At 27.7% G+C, this 14,001-nt stretch overlaps 1 protein-coding gene across 1 annotated transcript; it reads left to right on the forward strand.

Moving 5' to 3' along the window:
- The first annotated feature begins 7,331 nt into the window (after nt 1–7,331).
- LOC116778075 (alpha-tocopherol transfer protein-like) lies at nt 7,332–13,945 on the forward strand. The gene is made up of 7 exons (XM_032671942.2): nt 7,332–7,487; nt 11,419–11,595; nt 12,495–12,648; nt 12,741–12,861; nt 12,973–13,104; nt 13,205–13,418; nt 13,506–13,945. The coding sequence occupies exons 2-7, from the start codon at nt 11,427–11,429 to the stop codon at nt 13,658–13,660; spliced, it is 945 nt and encodes a 314-aa protein (XP_032527833.1). The 5' UTR covers nt 7,332–7,487; nt 11,419–11,426; the 3' UTR covers nt 13,661–13,945.
- The last annotated feature ends 56 nt before the right edge of the window (nt 13,946–14,001 follow it).

Genomic DNA, 14,001 nt, shown 5'->3' on the forward strand with positions numbered 1-14,001 from the left:
TTGACAAGTTCTCATATCATCGTCCAGTCCAAATATAACATTTCATATAGATCATTTAACTTTTGAGTATACTATATATATAATATACATATGTATATATACACGTATATATTATACATACTACGTTTCAGCATGTTAAGCCTTCTTGTAAAATTAATTAAATTTTATTGCCTTTGCCTAGGTGGTCGTTGCAAGTTTCATGTTCAATTACTGCTTTCTTGCTAGATACTTGTTCCAAACTGAGACAAGCAACTTACCGAGTGTGAAATTAATATAGGGTGATATCAAATCTTGGATGTTTATGCAATGGCCTTACCTCTCCCCCTTGTTGTGAAAGCAAAGTCATACAACATAATCCACAAGATATTCTCGGTATTAAAGTTATAAGAATAGATTAGCTTTTAAATACGACATACCAGACCCGGCACTAACCTGGTGGAATTAAATACTTTTAAACAATATAAAAAGTAATGAAACTAAATCATAAGAAAGAAAATTGGAAAAGGCCCTGAAAGTTCTTCAAAAGCTTTATATACAATAAAGCAATATCGGTGAAAAAAAAATGGCCCTAAAACTTAAAAAATCCTGTTCAATGTTTTCGGACACTTTTTTATTGAAGTTTGACGAATATATTAATATAAAAACATATGTAGTACATGATACCCATACTTTACATAAAGCGGGATTTAGTCTGGGATTTTTTTAAATGTTTAAGTTTAAATTTTGTAGAGGAAACATAAAAATAGTTTAATTTCCGATTTTTTTTACTTTTAATTTTTTTTATATCATTTTACATATGACTTTGATTAATTTTTATACCACGTCCAATTTACAACTGCATTGAATCAGTGTAAAGAGTAATCTATAAAAAATCTAATTTGATTAAAACAATCGACTCAAAAAAGAAATTTAAATATATACAAAACATTTACTCACCACAAAGTGCAAGATTTGACTTAGTTAATCAGAAATTCCTTAATCATTAATTTCGAATGCTGAGGTTGGTCTGGGTAAGATAAAACTAGAGATAGGTATCATTAATATTTCTAACAACTGAAGCTAATATTCCTAAACAACTTATCTATGAATACCCTTCCTATCTATTTTATTTTCTCGTTGAGGTGATTTTGCATCTCATCTCCATCATTATTCTAGTTTTATTAGCAGTCTTTTAAATTCATTTTCATAAAATACAAATAAATACAAAAACTTAACAAAGTATATACTGAAACTTTCCTCGAGGATCACTCTATCGAGTGGTGATAATTGCTTGATAATCGGTGCAGCAGTTTCTCCGTTTATCGCCAACAGATAAAATTGATTACAGAATTCAAAATTAAAAAATAGCTACTTCATGATTTCTGATTAACTTAATCCTATATTTTCTGGTAAGTAAACTTTAATTTGATTTTCCTGTTTGAAGGTTTTTTTTTTATTATTTTATTCTTCGTTATTTTGTGGTGGATATACTTTACAAAGATATTTTTTTATGAAACGACGGCTACTTGAAACACAATGATATTAAAATAAATGCAATTTGGTACGGATATATCTTCATGCATGGATGGAGCAGAATAATAAAAAAAGCGATGAGAGCAACTAGTATAATTACACGATTTCCGAATCAGCTGCGGTTTTTAAAAAAATCGTCACATTTTTTCTAGGATACTATCATAAGATCAGGGTTTTCTCAATGTTCCCTCCTAGGATCAAAAAACAAAACCTGGTGATTTCTCTCTTATTCCAAAAAAAAGAAACATCAAATTCAGTTTATAAGCGAAGGAGTTATCCTTAAACACCTAAAACATTTATTATTGAAATGAGAAAACGCCTCATATTAAAGGTCGGATAAATTTTATTTCAATACTTTTGCAGTTTAAAATAAATTATAAATATAATAACTATACTTTGACGACTTACGACTTCACTTATATATTTCATTAATATTCAGAAGAATTAAAGATATTTGTGTTACTCATATTTTTGTGTATCTCACTCCTAATCTCTTGATAATAAAAATAGTCGATTACAACATTACTGTTTGGATAGTCTAGTTGTAGGAATAATTTCCCAAGGGATAAGTATAAACTTCCCACAAGTGGATTAATTAAGGAAACCTGTATAATAGTACATTATGATTGCATAATGAGATGTCAAATTATAAAGCCCCTGTGAGCTTTAAGGTTTCGTTGCATTAAGAGATCTAAGTAATAATCTAAGGATAAGACAATAACTCTTACCTACCGCCAAAGTAGTTATAAAAAACGGAATATTTTTTATTAGTCTCATTTGATAGAAACTATAATTATTATTAATTTAATACGACGTACTCATAAATTTTCCCATCATGTTTATTTTACACAACATTCTATAATATCTTCTTTACTGCTTCAATTTTCATTTTGATATCATAAAATGCCGTGGGTTGAAACAATAAGCAGCCGTTTTGAGATAAAATGCGATTTATATGAAAAGTTCCTTCTTTTTATGGGGTTTTGTGGTTTTCTATGTCTTATAATGCTAATGAAATATCGACATATCGACTGTTTTTTGGCCACGTTTCATGTGTTATGTTTATGAAATAAAATGTATCCAGTAGAATGACCCCCTACTAGGTTCATGGATCATATATAATTATGGAAAGTTCTAGAGTTGAAGACATAGCAATACTCCAATTTGGAATGGTGGGTGTACAGATTTGTCGTTTAAGAAACGATTACAAGGTAATTTGTTTTTGCTATATTTTCGATTTCATCCAGTTCTTGTTGTGTATAATTAAAAATAAATAATACTATAAATACTATATGAGGACTTAATAATATGAGTAAATATTCAAAATTGATGGCTTTGATTTCAACCTTTTATATAAAACATTGTATAACAGTTCTGTGTGTAGGTTTGATGGAGAGGAAATTAAAGATAATTGGTAAGAGTGAATTGTTATCATTTATCAGCAATAACTTGGCACAACAACAACAGTTTTGAAGTAGCGTATACTCAAATAGAAAGGTTCTTACATGTTATATATTGCAAATATTCTTTGTAGTGTTACGTTCTAATTAGGTGAAGCTTGGAGCAATTTTCCATAACCTTGCATCCAAAGAACTTCTATTATTTAAATCTTTTTTGCTGTGAAACGATTCCTTTTAGCATATTGTGAAAAATACATACAAAAGGAATTATATTAAAGACTCATTTAGTTATTTTAAACTTCAGTATCCCAAATGATATTCTTAAGATAATTACTTCCTATTTTAAGATTGTGATCTTGAAGATAATATTTTTATTTAAGCAATTTGTTCGAACGCCTAGAGGAATTAAATTTTTGCGTTATTTCTATCTATATGCAGTCGATAGATTTAAATATTTAAGTTGCATTTCAGTGTTTTCCAAGAGTGAGTAACTGATATTTTGATGGGTCAGTAAAAGGAGTTTTCTAAACGGATTTTTGTTAAAGAACCATTGTTGTTAAGGGAACTGGCCACCGAAAAACATGGGTATTATAAAACTGATTTTCGTATCAGACTACCGAACTATTATAATTATTTTACAAAAAAAAAAAACACAAATATTTGTGTTTTTTTTTTTTGTGAACAGCGATGGATAGTTTATTACTCAGAGATCAAAGGTCTTTTTAAAAAAACCTTGTAACTGAACTAAATAAAAAATCGTTGTTATTACTTTAAAACTATCTTGAGTATTTGAAGACTAGTAATGTTATTATTTTATACATGATACTTACATTACTTATATATTTTTAACTTAACAATAATACAACCGAAATAATATAATTAGGAACGAAGAAAATTTTCAAAAAAGAAAACCAATATAGACAATGTCTGTGAAAGTGAATTATTGATAACAATAAAAATAGGCTGTACCGTTTATTGAAATGTCAGCAAAGATTTGATTTTGTCAAAATGGGAATATATTAAATAAAACATTTGTGAGAACGGAGAAAATACTCGTAGTACGAAATTGTATAGAATATGAAAATTGTTAACAAAGTTTTATCCTTCTTTTTAATCCTGCTTACCTTTATCTCTAAGACTTCACTCGTGTCAACTTAAAAAAGGCAAATTTTTAAACTTTTATATTCGCTCATTTTCCCCTACAACAAGTACTTTACTAATATTTTATTAGAAAAATCAATAATCTAATAAGGTTGTTACTTTTCTTTCACAAAATATCAACCCTTACTTGCGGCTTGTTTCCTCGTATTGCAAATTTAATTTTTAATGCATATGAAATGTATTGAGGAAACTAGTATGGGAGAATCAATATTTTTCCATACCTGTTAAAAGCTACTTGGTAATGGCTATAGCATTACCGACTATATTTCATGTTTTCGAATAAATAAAATAGTTCACAATAACCAGCATTTCGAAACAAAAAAGATAAAGATAAAAAAAAATATAATAAAAGAAAATTAAATATCTAAGAAAAACAATTTTATGAAGTGAAGGTTAAATTAGTGACGTATTAAATATCATATCTACAAAATACAACAATTATCTCAAGGAATTTGAACAAAGAACTTGTTAGAATCAAGATGAGCGCAACATAAAAACTATTTCGTGACTTGGAGCTACTTGAGCTGTCAAACTGGAAGTACCAGACTTAAAGTATTTAAAAAAAAAAAATCTTATTTCCATCTTAAGCCTAAGCAAAGTGAGCCTGAAATTGCAAATCGACATAGCGTTATGCATGAAACTCTTAAGAGATCCTATTTTCAAATAAAGTCATAATTTTAGCTTTGTTTTAAATATAATTAACAGAATGTGGAATAATATGTTATACCAATTTATGTCAACTTTAATATTAACAAGAATATATGTGCAGTCAACATATTATGCATATTTATCTAGTAAAGCATATCTTAAGTTTTAAAATTTTCTATTAGGTCTAATATTAATTTCACACTTGTTAAGTAACCGGTCTCGTCACTGTAGGGAATGGAAAATAAATGCGCCCGACGCCGCATAGTAATGGAGTGGCAATTTTGAATATAAATTGTATTACCGCAACGAAATTGCTAGGGTTCATTGAAAGATACTTGAATGCGCTTCACATTGTATTTTTTTTTTTAAATATCAATACACTATGGTTAAAGTACTTTGTGAATTGTAGTTACGCTGTTTATTAATATTCATGTTTAATAATTTAATTATGAAGCAAGCTTATTATATTCTGAAATCGTTTAAATTTATTCGTTGAGACTTTGTTTAAGTGTCTCTCTGCTAGTTCAAACATAAATTTGACTGTGGCAAAAGTACGTCTAGAAATGTATATTCTATACACGTTAAAGTTTTTGCATAAAATGTGTTCCTCGTTATGTCTACAAAGGCTTCGCTAAAACATTGGGAACTTCCTCTTTGACTAGAAAATGCAATGTTCTACAAATAATAATTAACAATAAAACAACATAAAATAAAGTTGTTTTACTTACTTGTAGTTTTGTAAAGTTCAATAGAAATGTAAAAAAAATAATAATACTCTGGTTTAATAATTGTTTATAAAGATACTTAAATAAGACTACCATAAGCTTTAATAAGTCAAAGAAGTTTTATGTCGAGTAGGTTGTATAAGTGATTATCTTTTGTCATCGGAGAACGTTCAGTAGAACACAAATTAGATGACATGACAAAAATGATCAGAGTCCAAAAACATTTGGACTCTGTTCATTTTTGGCGGCCTTTGAAGACAGGAAATCTGCTAGCATTGACCTTTTTTAATATATACACAACATTACCTTAATTATAGAATTATTACAGCTTTTTATTAAAAAAACTCAAATCAAATTAGTCACTAAAGAAGGTTTCTCTTTTTTGACCTAATACTATATTTTATAAACATGTTTACCACAGTTAACACTATAATTTTAGTTAGTAATTTAAAAACAATATTCCTTAATTACAGAAAACACAGAACTGAAATTAATATTTTGAAATTAATAAAAAATTTCAAGCACCTATAAATGTTTTTGACATCAAAGATTGGTTGACGGAATAATATTTTCCGGACACTTTAATTTGGAAACAGATTAATTTATTTTACCGAAGTGAAATTACTTTTACAGCCTTATTTTGTTCTATGCCATATATTTTGTATTTTAAGATTTACCTAGTTTATGTTCTTATGAACATATTTATTATCGGGTTATCGCAAATGAGTAAAGGAAATATGAAAATAAGGTTTTGTAGCATTATCTTGTATTAGTGATTCTCCTAGTTTATTTTATTCATATTTTTGTCATGGTATAATTTTTATGAGACATTTTAAACAACACTCCGTTTTAAGCAGGAAATACTTTTTTTGTATTAATAATCAATACTCACGAAATAACAAATAACAAAATAACTCACGAAATAACAAAAAAAAAACACAAACATCACAAATTTAATAAAATCTTAACTCTTCAATAATGTACCGTTGTATTTATTTTTTCTCTTTTTTTTTTTTAATAAAACTAGTTGCAAAGCTTGCAACCCGTTTTGGAAACGTCTTTGAAACCTCTTACAAATCTAGGCAAACCTGTTGCAAATATTTATTTAGTCTGTATATCTACAATAATCATAAATTATATTGCAGCAGTTCACAATAACGATTAAATCCGTAGTAAGGCGAGATGGTATTGTCTTCTATTCTTATTAAATCACGTCATTCACAAACCCCGTGATTCCTATTTGTAACACTACATCTGTAATCTCCATAGTAATGAAAAAATAAAATCAGATTGCACTGCTACCCTACGGAAAATTATTAAATTCCTTTTTTTTTAATCCACAGAACAACCCAAAAGACTTAACAAATATGAGCATCGATCAATACCTATCTCCAAGGCAATAAAGTCGTCTTACACTCATGCCAATTCTAATCCAATATTTTACTCATACAAATTTTATAAAATATAGCTAAATATATACATAAATAAATAAAAATCTTGAGGAGACTTATAGGAACAGCACAATATAAGCTGTGTTCAGGAGATTATATTGCGTAAGTTCGACTTCTAAAGTCCGAACTGACGAAGCATGTGAGTGCCCTTTGTCCATTCCTAGTCTGTACAACATAAACAGAGCAAACTTGAGTTGAGACTTTATGTTATTATCAGTTGATACTTGTATTTGTGTAATTTTATTTAGAACTTCGTGGACGATCTGTTTGCTGTTATATGGAATTTGCTAAGCTATTAAATGCTAGACGTAATTTCTATCTCAAGTAAACACATCCCAGTCCCAGTATATATATTTTTCAAATCAATATATATTTCTACATCAAACAAATTAAGCCTTAATACTATACAAATAAAAAAGAACGTAGAATTGAAAACAAAATGTTTACATTGCAAGGACAACCAATCGACCCAGCATCTTACGAGACCGAGTTATTAAAGTAAAACGTCTAAATGACCTCTCGATTATCCTCTCATTTGTAGTTCACGTATTAGTTGTTAACGCACGACTCTGCCAGGCGGTCGAGAACAGGTGAATATGGAAATTAATATTGTTTTTATTTAATAACACCATTTGTCGCACATAAATAACAAAACTCAATTAACTATGATGCTTTGCAGTTTCATTCTATTAATTGTGTAACCATTTAATATCTGTAGGTGGTTATATACCTTTGAGTCCTGTGATACATGTTCGCTTTTGTTTTCTCCTAACCCAAATATGATTTTTTATTTTATATTAAAAGTAGCAAAAACTTATTTACATGTTTCGAATAGCTCTTCAATTATAATCAGTATTTGATTCCACAAAATTTTAAAATGCGAATTAAATATGCTCTCAAAACCTTTAAAAACTGTGCATAGAAAACAAGGTCCTTTATTGCTTTATGTTTGCTGCTACGCTTTGTTGTTTATAAACCAAGCTGAGGTGAAATAGACAACTTTAATAAATCGAAATATTTGCTATATTGTACTGGCCATGATGAGAAAACATTAACTGTCATATTAACAATATTAATTATCATGTTGTGAACATACAAGGAAACTAAAATTTTTTGAAATAGTAACATTTTGTCACATTCTTGTTTTACATAATTTAATCTAAGCGTTTTTTTTTTTTGTTCTCAATAACAAACTGTTCTTGGAAATAGATATCATTGCCTTTAAGTCAACAAGGTTGGAAGTATTAATTACAGCAAAACGTATGGCTTATTTTAATAATAGGACTTATTTTATTTACCCAGTAAAGAAATATAAAAAAAATATTGTTTATTTTTTGTATTTGATTTATTTAATAAATATATATTTTTGTGTTTCTGTATGTATCACACACAGAAATATATTAATTGCGGAATCTGAACAAAATTCGTGTGGTCAATTATTTAATATTGTACTCTGAATGTTTTAACATAAAAATTAATAGCCGAAACTTTAATAGTTTTTTTTTTAAACCATGAACTAAAAATATTATTCGGTTATATTTCCACACCGTATACAAGAAGAACAAGCGATTAAGTTATGATTAATATACGAATAATTAAGATGACTAAGATTTTCGAATCGAATATTCTTAAATTTTAGAAATCTCTAGTAGTTTTTAAATATATTGGGAATACGGATTCCATATTCTAGATATAACGAAGTGTTTTAGCTCTAAGTATAGTAAGCAAAGAAGTTTACAAATACTCAGGCAATATTGTAAGTAGAATATATTTGGAAAGTTTTGTTTAAAAAATGTTAATCAATAACCACAACCAACGATTCTTTTAAATTCGATATCAGTCAACTAACTGTCAACTATACAACTGTATACGGTAACTTTTAAAAGTTCAACCCAGAACTTTTGAGGAATAAATAATGAACGAAACCACTGCTCATCCTAATATAATGTTATGTTGATTTTACACGGATTTTATGTAGCTGTGAAAACCTAGCGAATTCCATAGAACAACACAAAATTCAAAAAAAAACATTGCTATCCTAACAACGGAGAAATCATGTTCTAGTTAAGTATTAGTACAAGCTAAATAAATCTGAGCTCAGCGAAATCTACTAGGCTTTACGAAAATTTTGCACGATATAATTCCTATGTAAATATCATCATTAAGTGCACTTATTTTTGTTTATATTTACTCCAATATTGGCTTGTGTGCACACTACTCTCTCTCTCACTTATCATAAGTTAAAAATGTTTACTTGTTGTAAATTTTAATATACCTACAATCCTGAAATCCTAAACCAAATCATAAACAAAAACAGTTTTTTGTTCCATTTGTGTTCAAGCAATAAAAAACTTATCTAATATGTATGATTAATATATAGAGATATTAATAAAAAAATATTAAACCTGTTTTAAGAGCAACAACACGCTTACGTAAAATTACATATAAAATATATATTTGTTATATATGATAATCAATTCAAAATCACTGTCTATTTGTTAAACTTAAATCTGTATGATAATTCATTTAATCAATAATATCGTGTCGTATTTTTTTGTGACCTCGTTTCGAGCGAAGTTGGAAAATCTACTACACAGAACCGGATATACTTAAAAAGAATCTTTAAAATGTAGATTTTTTATGCGATATAAATCCTATTTAATTTTGTATGCCATTCTTTTACGATTATAATTATTTCTATTTCACTCACTTCCTCTTACTTCACTTACGTATTATGAATGAGAGCATTCATTGATGCGAAGAGAAAAGTGTATTTCCAAATTTCTTTATACATTCATATGTCTAAAAGTTGTTGTTGTATTTTATTCATATTTTTTATCTATTTTGGTATTATTTAGTTATGGCATGTTTAAATAAAATAGTCACAGTTGTATTGAAGTTAAAAAAACAAAAAGTATCTATAATATTTTTTCGTGTTTCACGTACACAGGAAAACGACGACACTGGACGTATGTAAATGCCAGTACCTACTGGCTTTTAATTTAATAGACATCTAAACAATCCACGCGATCATATTTAACTTTAAATATTATTAAATTTGTGCTCAAAAATTTTGTATAGTCTTTTTATATGTTACTTCTAAGTCTTATTATATTGTTGTAACACACTGCAAACAAATTAATAACAAATAAAAAATATATAGAAGAAACATTAATAGGTAATAACATATAATTTACTATCATTATAACATCAAGTTTCTAGAACAAATAAAATTGTAATGTTACATTTATCATTGTTAACACACGACTTAGGTTAGTTTATCACAATAGCCCTGGAACTTAATAACATTATTGAAGGATAAATAATCAAAAAATCGTAATTGATAGTAAGAAAATCTCATATAATTATTTATTACGTAAATTATAAAAGTAATTAATAAAAAGATTTTAAATAATATCATGTAAACATATCCCTAATATTTCGTCACTGTTATAATTGACAATATGATTTCTAACTGCACATATCGTGGGTATAAATGTTCAATATAAAATCTGTGTGATATATTCTCGTGTACACTAATAATATATTATTTTTATTTTCTTACGGATCATTAAGCATACACACGACTTAATTATCAAATAGAATCTTTTTGTCAACTTCACACCAGGAAGTAACCTATCAGAGAGCCTGCCGGAACTTTTAGCGAATGAAACATATTTTAAATGATGCGATAATATGTTGAAAAAGCATTCATTGACTTTAAAAATTACGCAGTAGGCCTTATCGGGAAAATTTTTTAGACTTCATCTAATTCAAGGTAATCATGTTTTTTATGTTTAATTACAGGAAGTTTTGTGATTTACAGAATTTTTTAATAAAAAGGTCAACACCATAAGGAAATTTTTACCAACATCTAAACAATATGTATTTTGAATTTGTCTGTAAGATACTCTATTAAATTTTCCATTATAGCTTAAACATGTATGAATAAATTCAGTAGCCTGTGGTGATTTATTTAGTTCAAGGTTACATTTTGCTTATAATTTTTGTTCAGAGTCTTAAATAAACTTATTTTAGTAAAAAATTATTGCAAAATCGATTGCCTTTTAATGAAATGTCTTAATTACAATATTTACTATTATATATATTTACTTTTGCAACATTGAAATATGACTTTTACAATGTCGTAACAAAAGAAACAGCGGAATCTCGTAATAACTCAGTAAATTAACAAGGCAAAGGTCTACCACTCAGGATAATTGCTATTTTAATGTGGATTTGGATAACAGACATTTTTTATCGTCATAATAGACCTATCGTCATAATAGATATAAAATCGTCATAATAGACATAATACTATGACCTTTAAAATCATAACAATAAATTAACTATTTCAATTTTATTTTTGATACCTTGTTAATCTACTTCTTTCCTATAAAAATGTATTATCCTTTAACAAGAAAAATTCACATTTATAACTTCAAGGGACTCAAAACGATCTTATGTCTTGTGACGTGGATTTCAAGTAAATGGTAATTCTAATCAAATTTGACGTTTCAGAAATCAATATGGAAGCCGTTCCTTATCATCCACTTCTGGAAGTAACGAATGAAGAATTTAGATCCACCAGAAAATTCTACGATATCGAAAACATTAAAGTTTTAAACGAAAGCCTCGACTCGGTGGAAGAATGGATAAAGAAACAGGATCATTTGTCTGAAGCCGGTCGACATTTGGGTAATAAGTGCTTCATGTTATGTCATACATTTTTTTGTACTCATTGAAGTAAAATTACATTAGTTTAATATTCTTTTATTATAGACGGTTTAGAGTTTTTAATTTTTTTATCACTTAAAATTTAACACAGTTCAGAGAACTTTACACATCAACATAAAAATGAAATACTTTTGAGAACATTTATGAAGACGTTAGTTTAAAGCTCGTGGGACAGTCAAAGGGAAAAACGATTAGCTAATATTTTTACAACATAAAATGCTATCTTCAAGTCATATTATTTTTTAATAGTTAGTAAATGGATATAAAAAAAAATATATAATAAAAACCATTCGAACGTGTTTTTGATATCCAATATTTGCTAGATATCAAAAGAAAAAATACCTACCAGCTTTGCGCCCCAATAAAATGTAAAAGTATAGACCAAAACTATGTTTATTTTGAAATAAAATTTGAAAATTTTAATCGTGATCGGAATAGATGTTGGGAAACATAATAATATGATTTTTAAAATAGAAACTACATAACGCTTTATAGGAAAAGTTCAGCTGAGTTAGATGCAAATAATATAATTACAACACAACTAGTCCTGTTCGTACAATGATATTAAAACCATGTTGCGTGATTCACTACAAAAGAAACATCATTAATTACTTCACATATCTTTGTGTTTTTGCTTTCCGCATTGAGTTACAAAGATTCTTACATTCAGCGTAGACCAAAAGTATATTTGTAATATTAAAATTTATAAGTAAATAAAATATCTTGATATATTTTTAACATTTAATATTAAAAGTATAAATTATACAAAATGTTATCTTAAAATTGTTTTTGAATATAGTGATTATCTAATATATCAGTAGCACTGTCGCACCTTCATTAATTTAACATTTCGATTTCAGATCGCGAATCTTTAGAAAGACTTTTTTTACTCTCTCGAGCTTCTGTAGAGGGAACAAAATTAAAAATTGAAAAATTTTTCACAACCAGAGGAATGATGCCCGAGCTGAATCTCAACAAAAGAATCGAGGAATTTGAAAAACTACTGGACTTTTTGTACGTTAAAAACCGTTACGTCCATTGCTAATTTTTAAAATTGATACACATTATTAAAAAAAAAAATTACTTTACTTCCGTTTACGTTTTAGGATCTATGTGCCATTGCCGAAGTTACATCCAAAAGATAATTCAAGAGTGATGGTGACGCATATCTTATCAGACAAATCGGAAAATTTCTCACTACTATCTTATTTGAGATTTTGTTTTTTTGTGAGTTAATTTCCATTTATAAATCATGGTTGCACAAAATTTCACAAGCTACAAATTTATACAAATTTGTTGTTTTGAATTTCAACTAATTTCATTTTTATGTCACTTTAGGTTGGAGAATATCGCATTGGTTATGATTACAGTACAGCCGACAGATATGTTATAGATCTGAAAAATTTTAACATGAATTTACTAACCAAATTGAATCCTATTTTATTAAAAAAGGCTGAAATTTTATGCACGGTAACTATTTTTCTTGGACTTACATTGTTTGTATTCTAAAACGTTATTTTTTAATAGAAAATTGTCATGATATTTGTTTACCCTCTGGTTATTATTTTAGGAATGTATCGGTACGAAGATAAAAGGAATTCATCTTTTAAATGCTCCACCATTTGTGGATAAAATAGTTTTCATACTTAAACAAGGTCTTAAGGAAAAAGTGGCCAGCAGGCTCACCGTCCACACCACATATGAAGATTTCCATAAAGAAGTTCCAAAAGAAATACTACCTAAAGATTTTGATGGCGATGGACCCAGCCTATCAAAGCTTGCTGGTAACTGCATTTGTGTCAAATTTGTAAACTAAACAAGAAAATAATATGTTTGTGTAGCTATAAAATAATCATTTTATTTATTTTTAGACCAATGGAAGGACATGCTGAAATCAGATGAAGTTAGAAATGTCAGTGAAAAATTTGACAAACTGATTTCGGATGAATCGAAACGATCAGAAATGAAATTCAACGAAGAATACTTAGGAATGCCCGGGTCTTTTAGAAAATTAACTGTAGATTAATAGACAAGACTAGAACGTTTAAACTTGTAATTAAGAATATTTTGTTGCTTTGGTTTTATTGAAGTTATGGTTTTGTACTTTATGCGTATTCCAAATGTAAATCATTTATATGATACACTAGTAATGTACTCGTAATCTTTATTAATATTTTATTATGCTAGTATATTGTTTTACTGTGGTTCCAAAGTATATGAACCCTGTTTTTCTTTTGTTTTTTTCTGGTGTTAGAATTAAATTAGTAATATTTTATATAAAATAAATGTATAAACCATAAAACAGGAATAACGTGTCTTATTTTTACTGCAAAATTTATTTTTATTTCAATTTAAGCATCTTTGTCC

Source organism: Danaus plexippus, chromosome Z, assembly GCF_018135715.1.
Source record: "Danaus plexippus chromosome Z, MEX_DaPlex, whole genome shotgun sequence".
Taxonomy (NCBI): Eukaryota; Metazoa; Arthropoda; class Insecta; order Lepidoptera; family Nymphalidae; genus Danaus; species Danaus plexippus.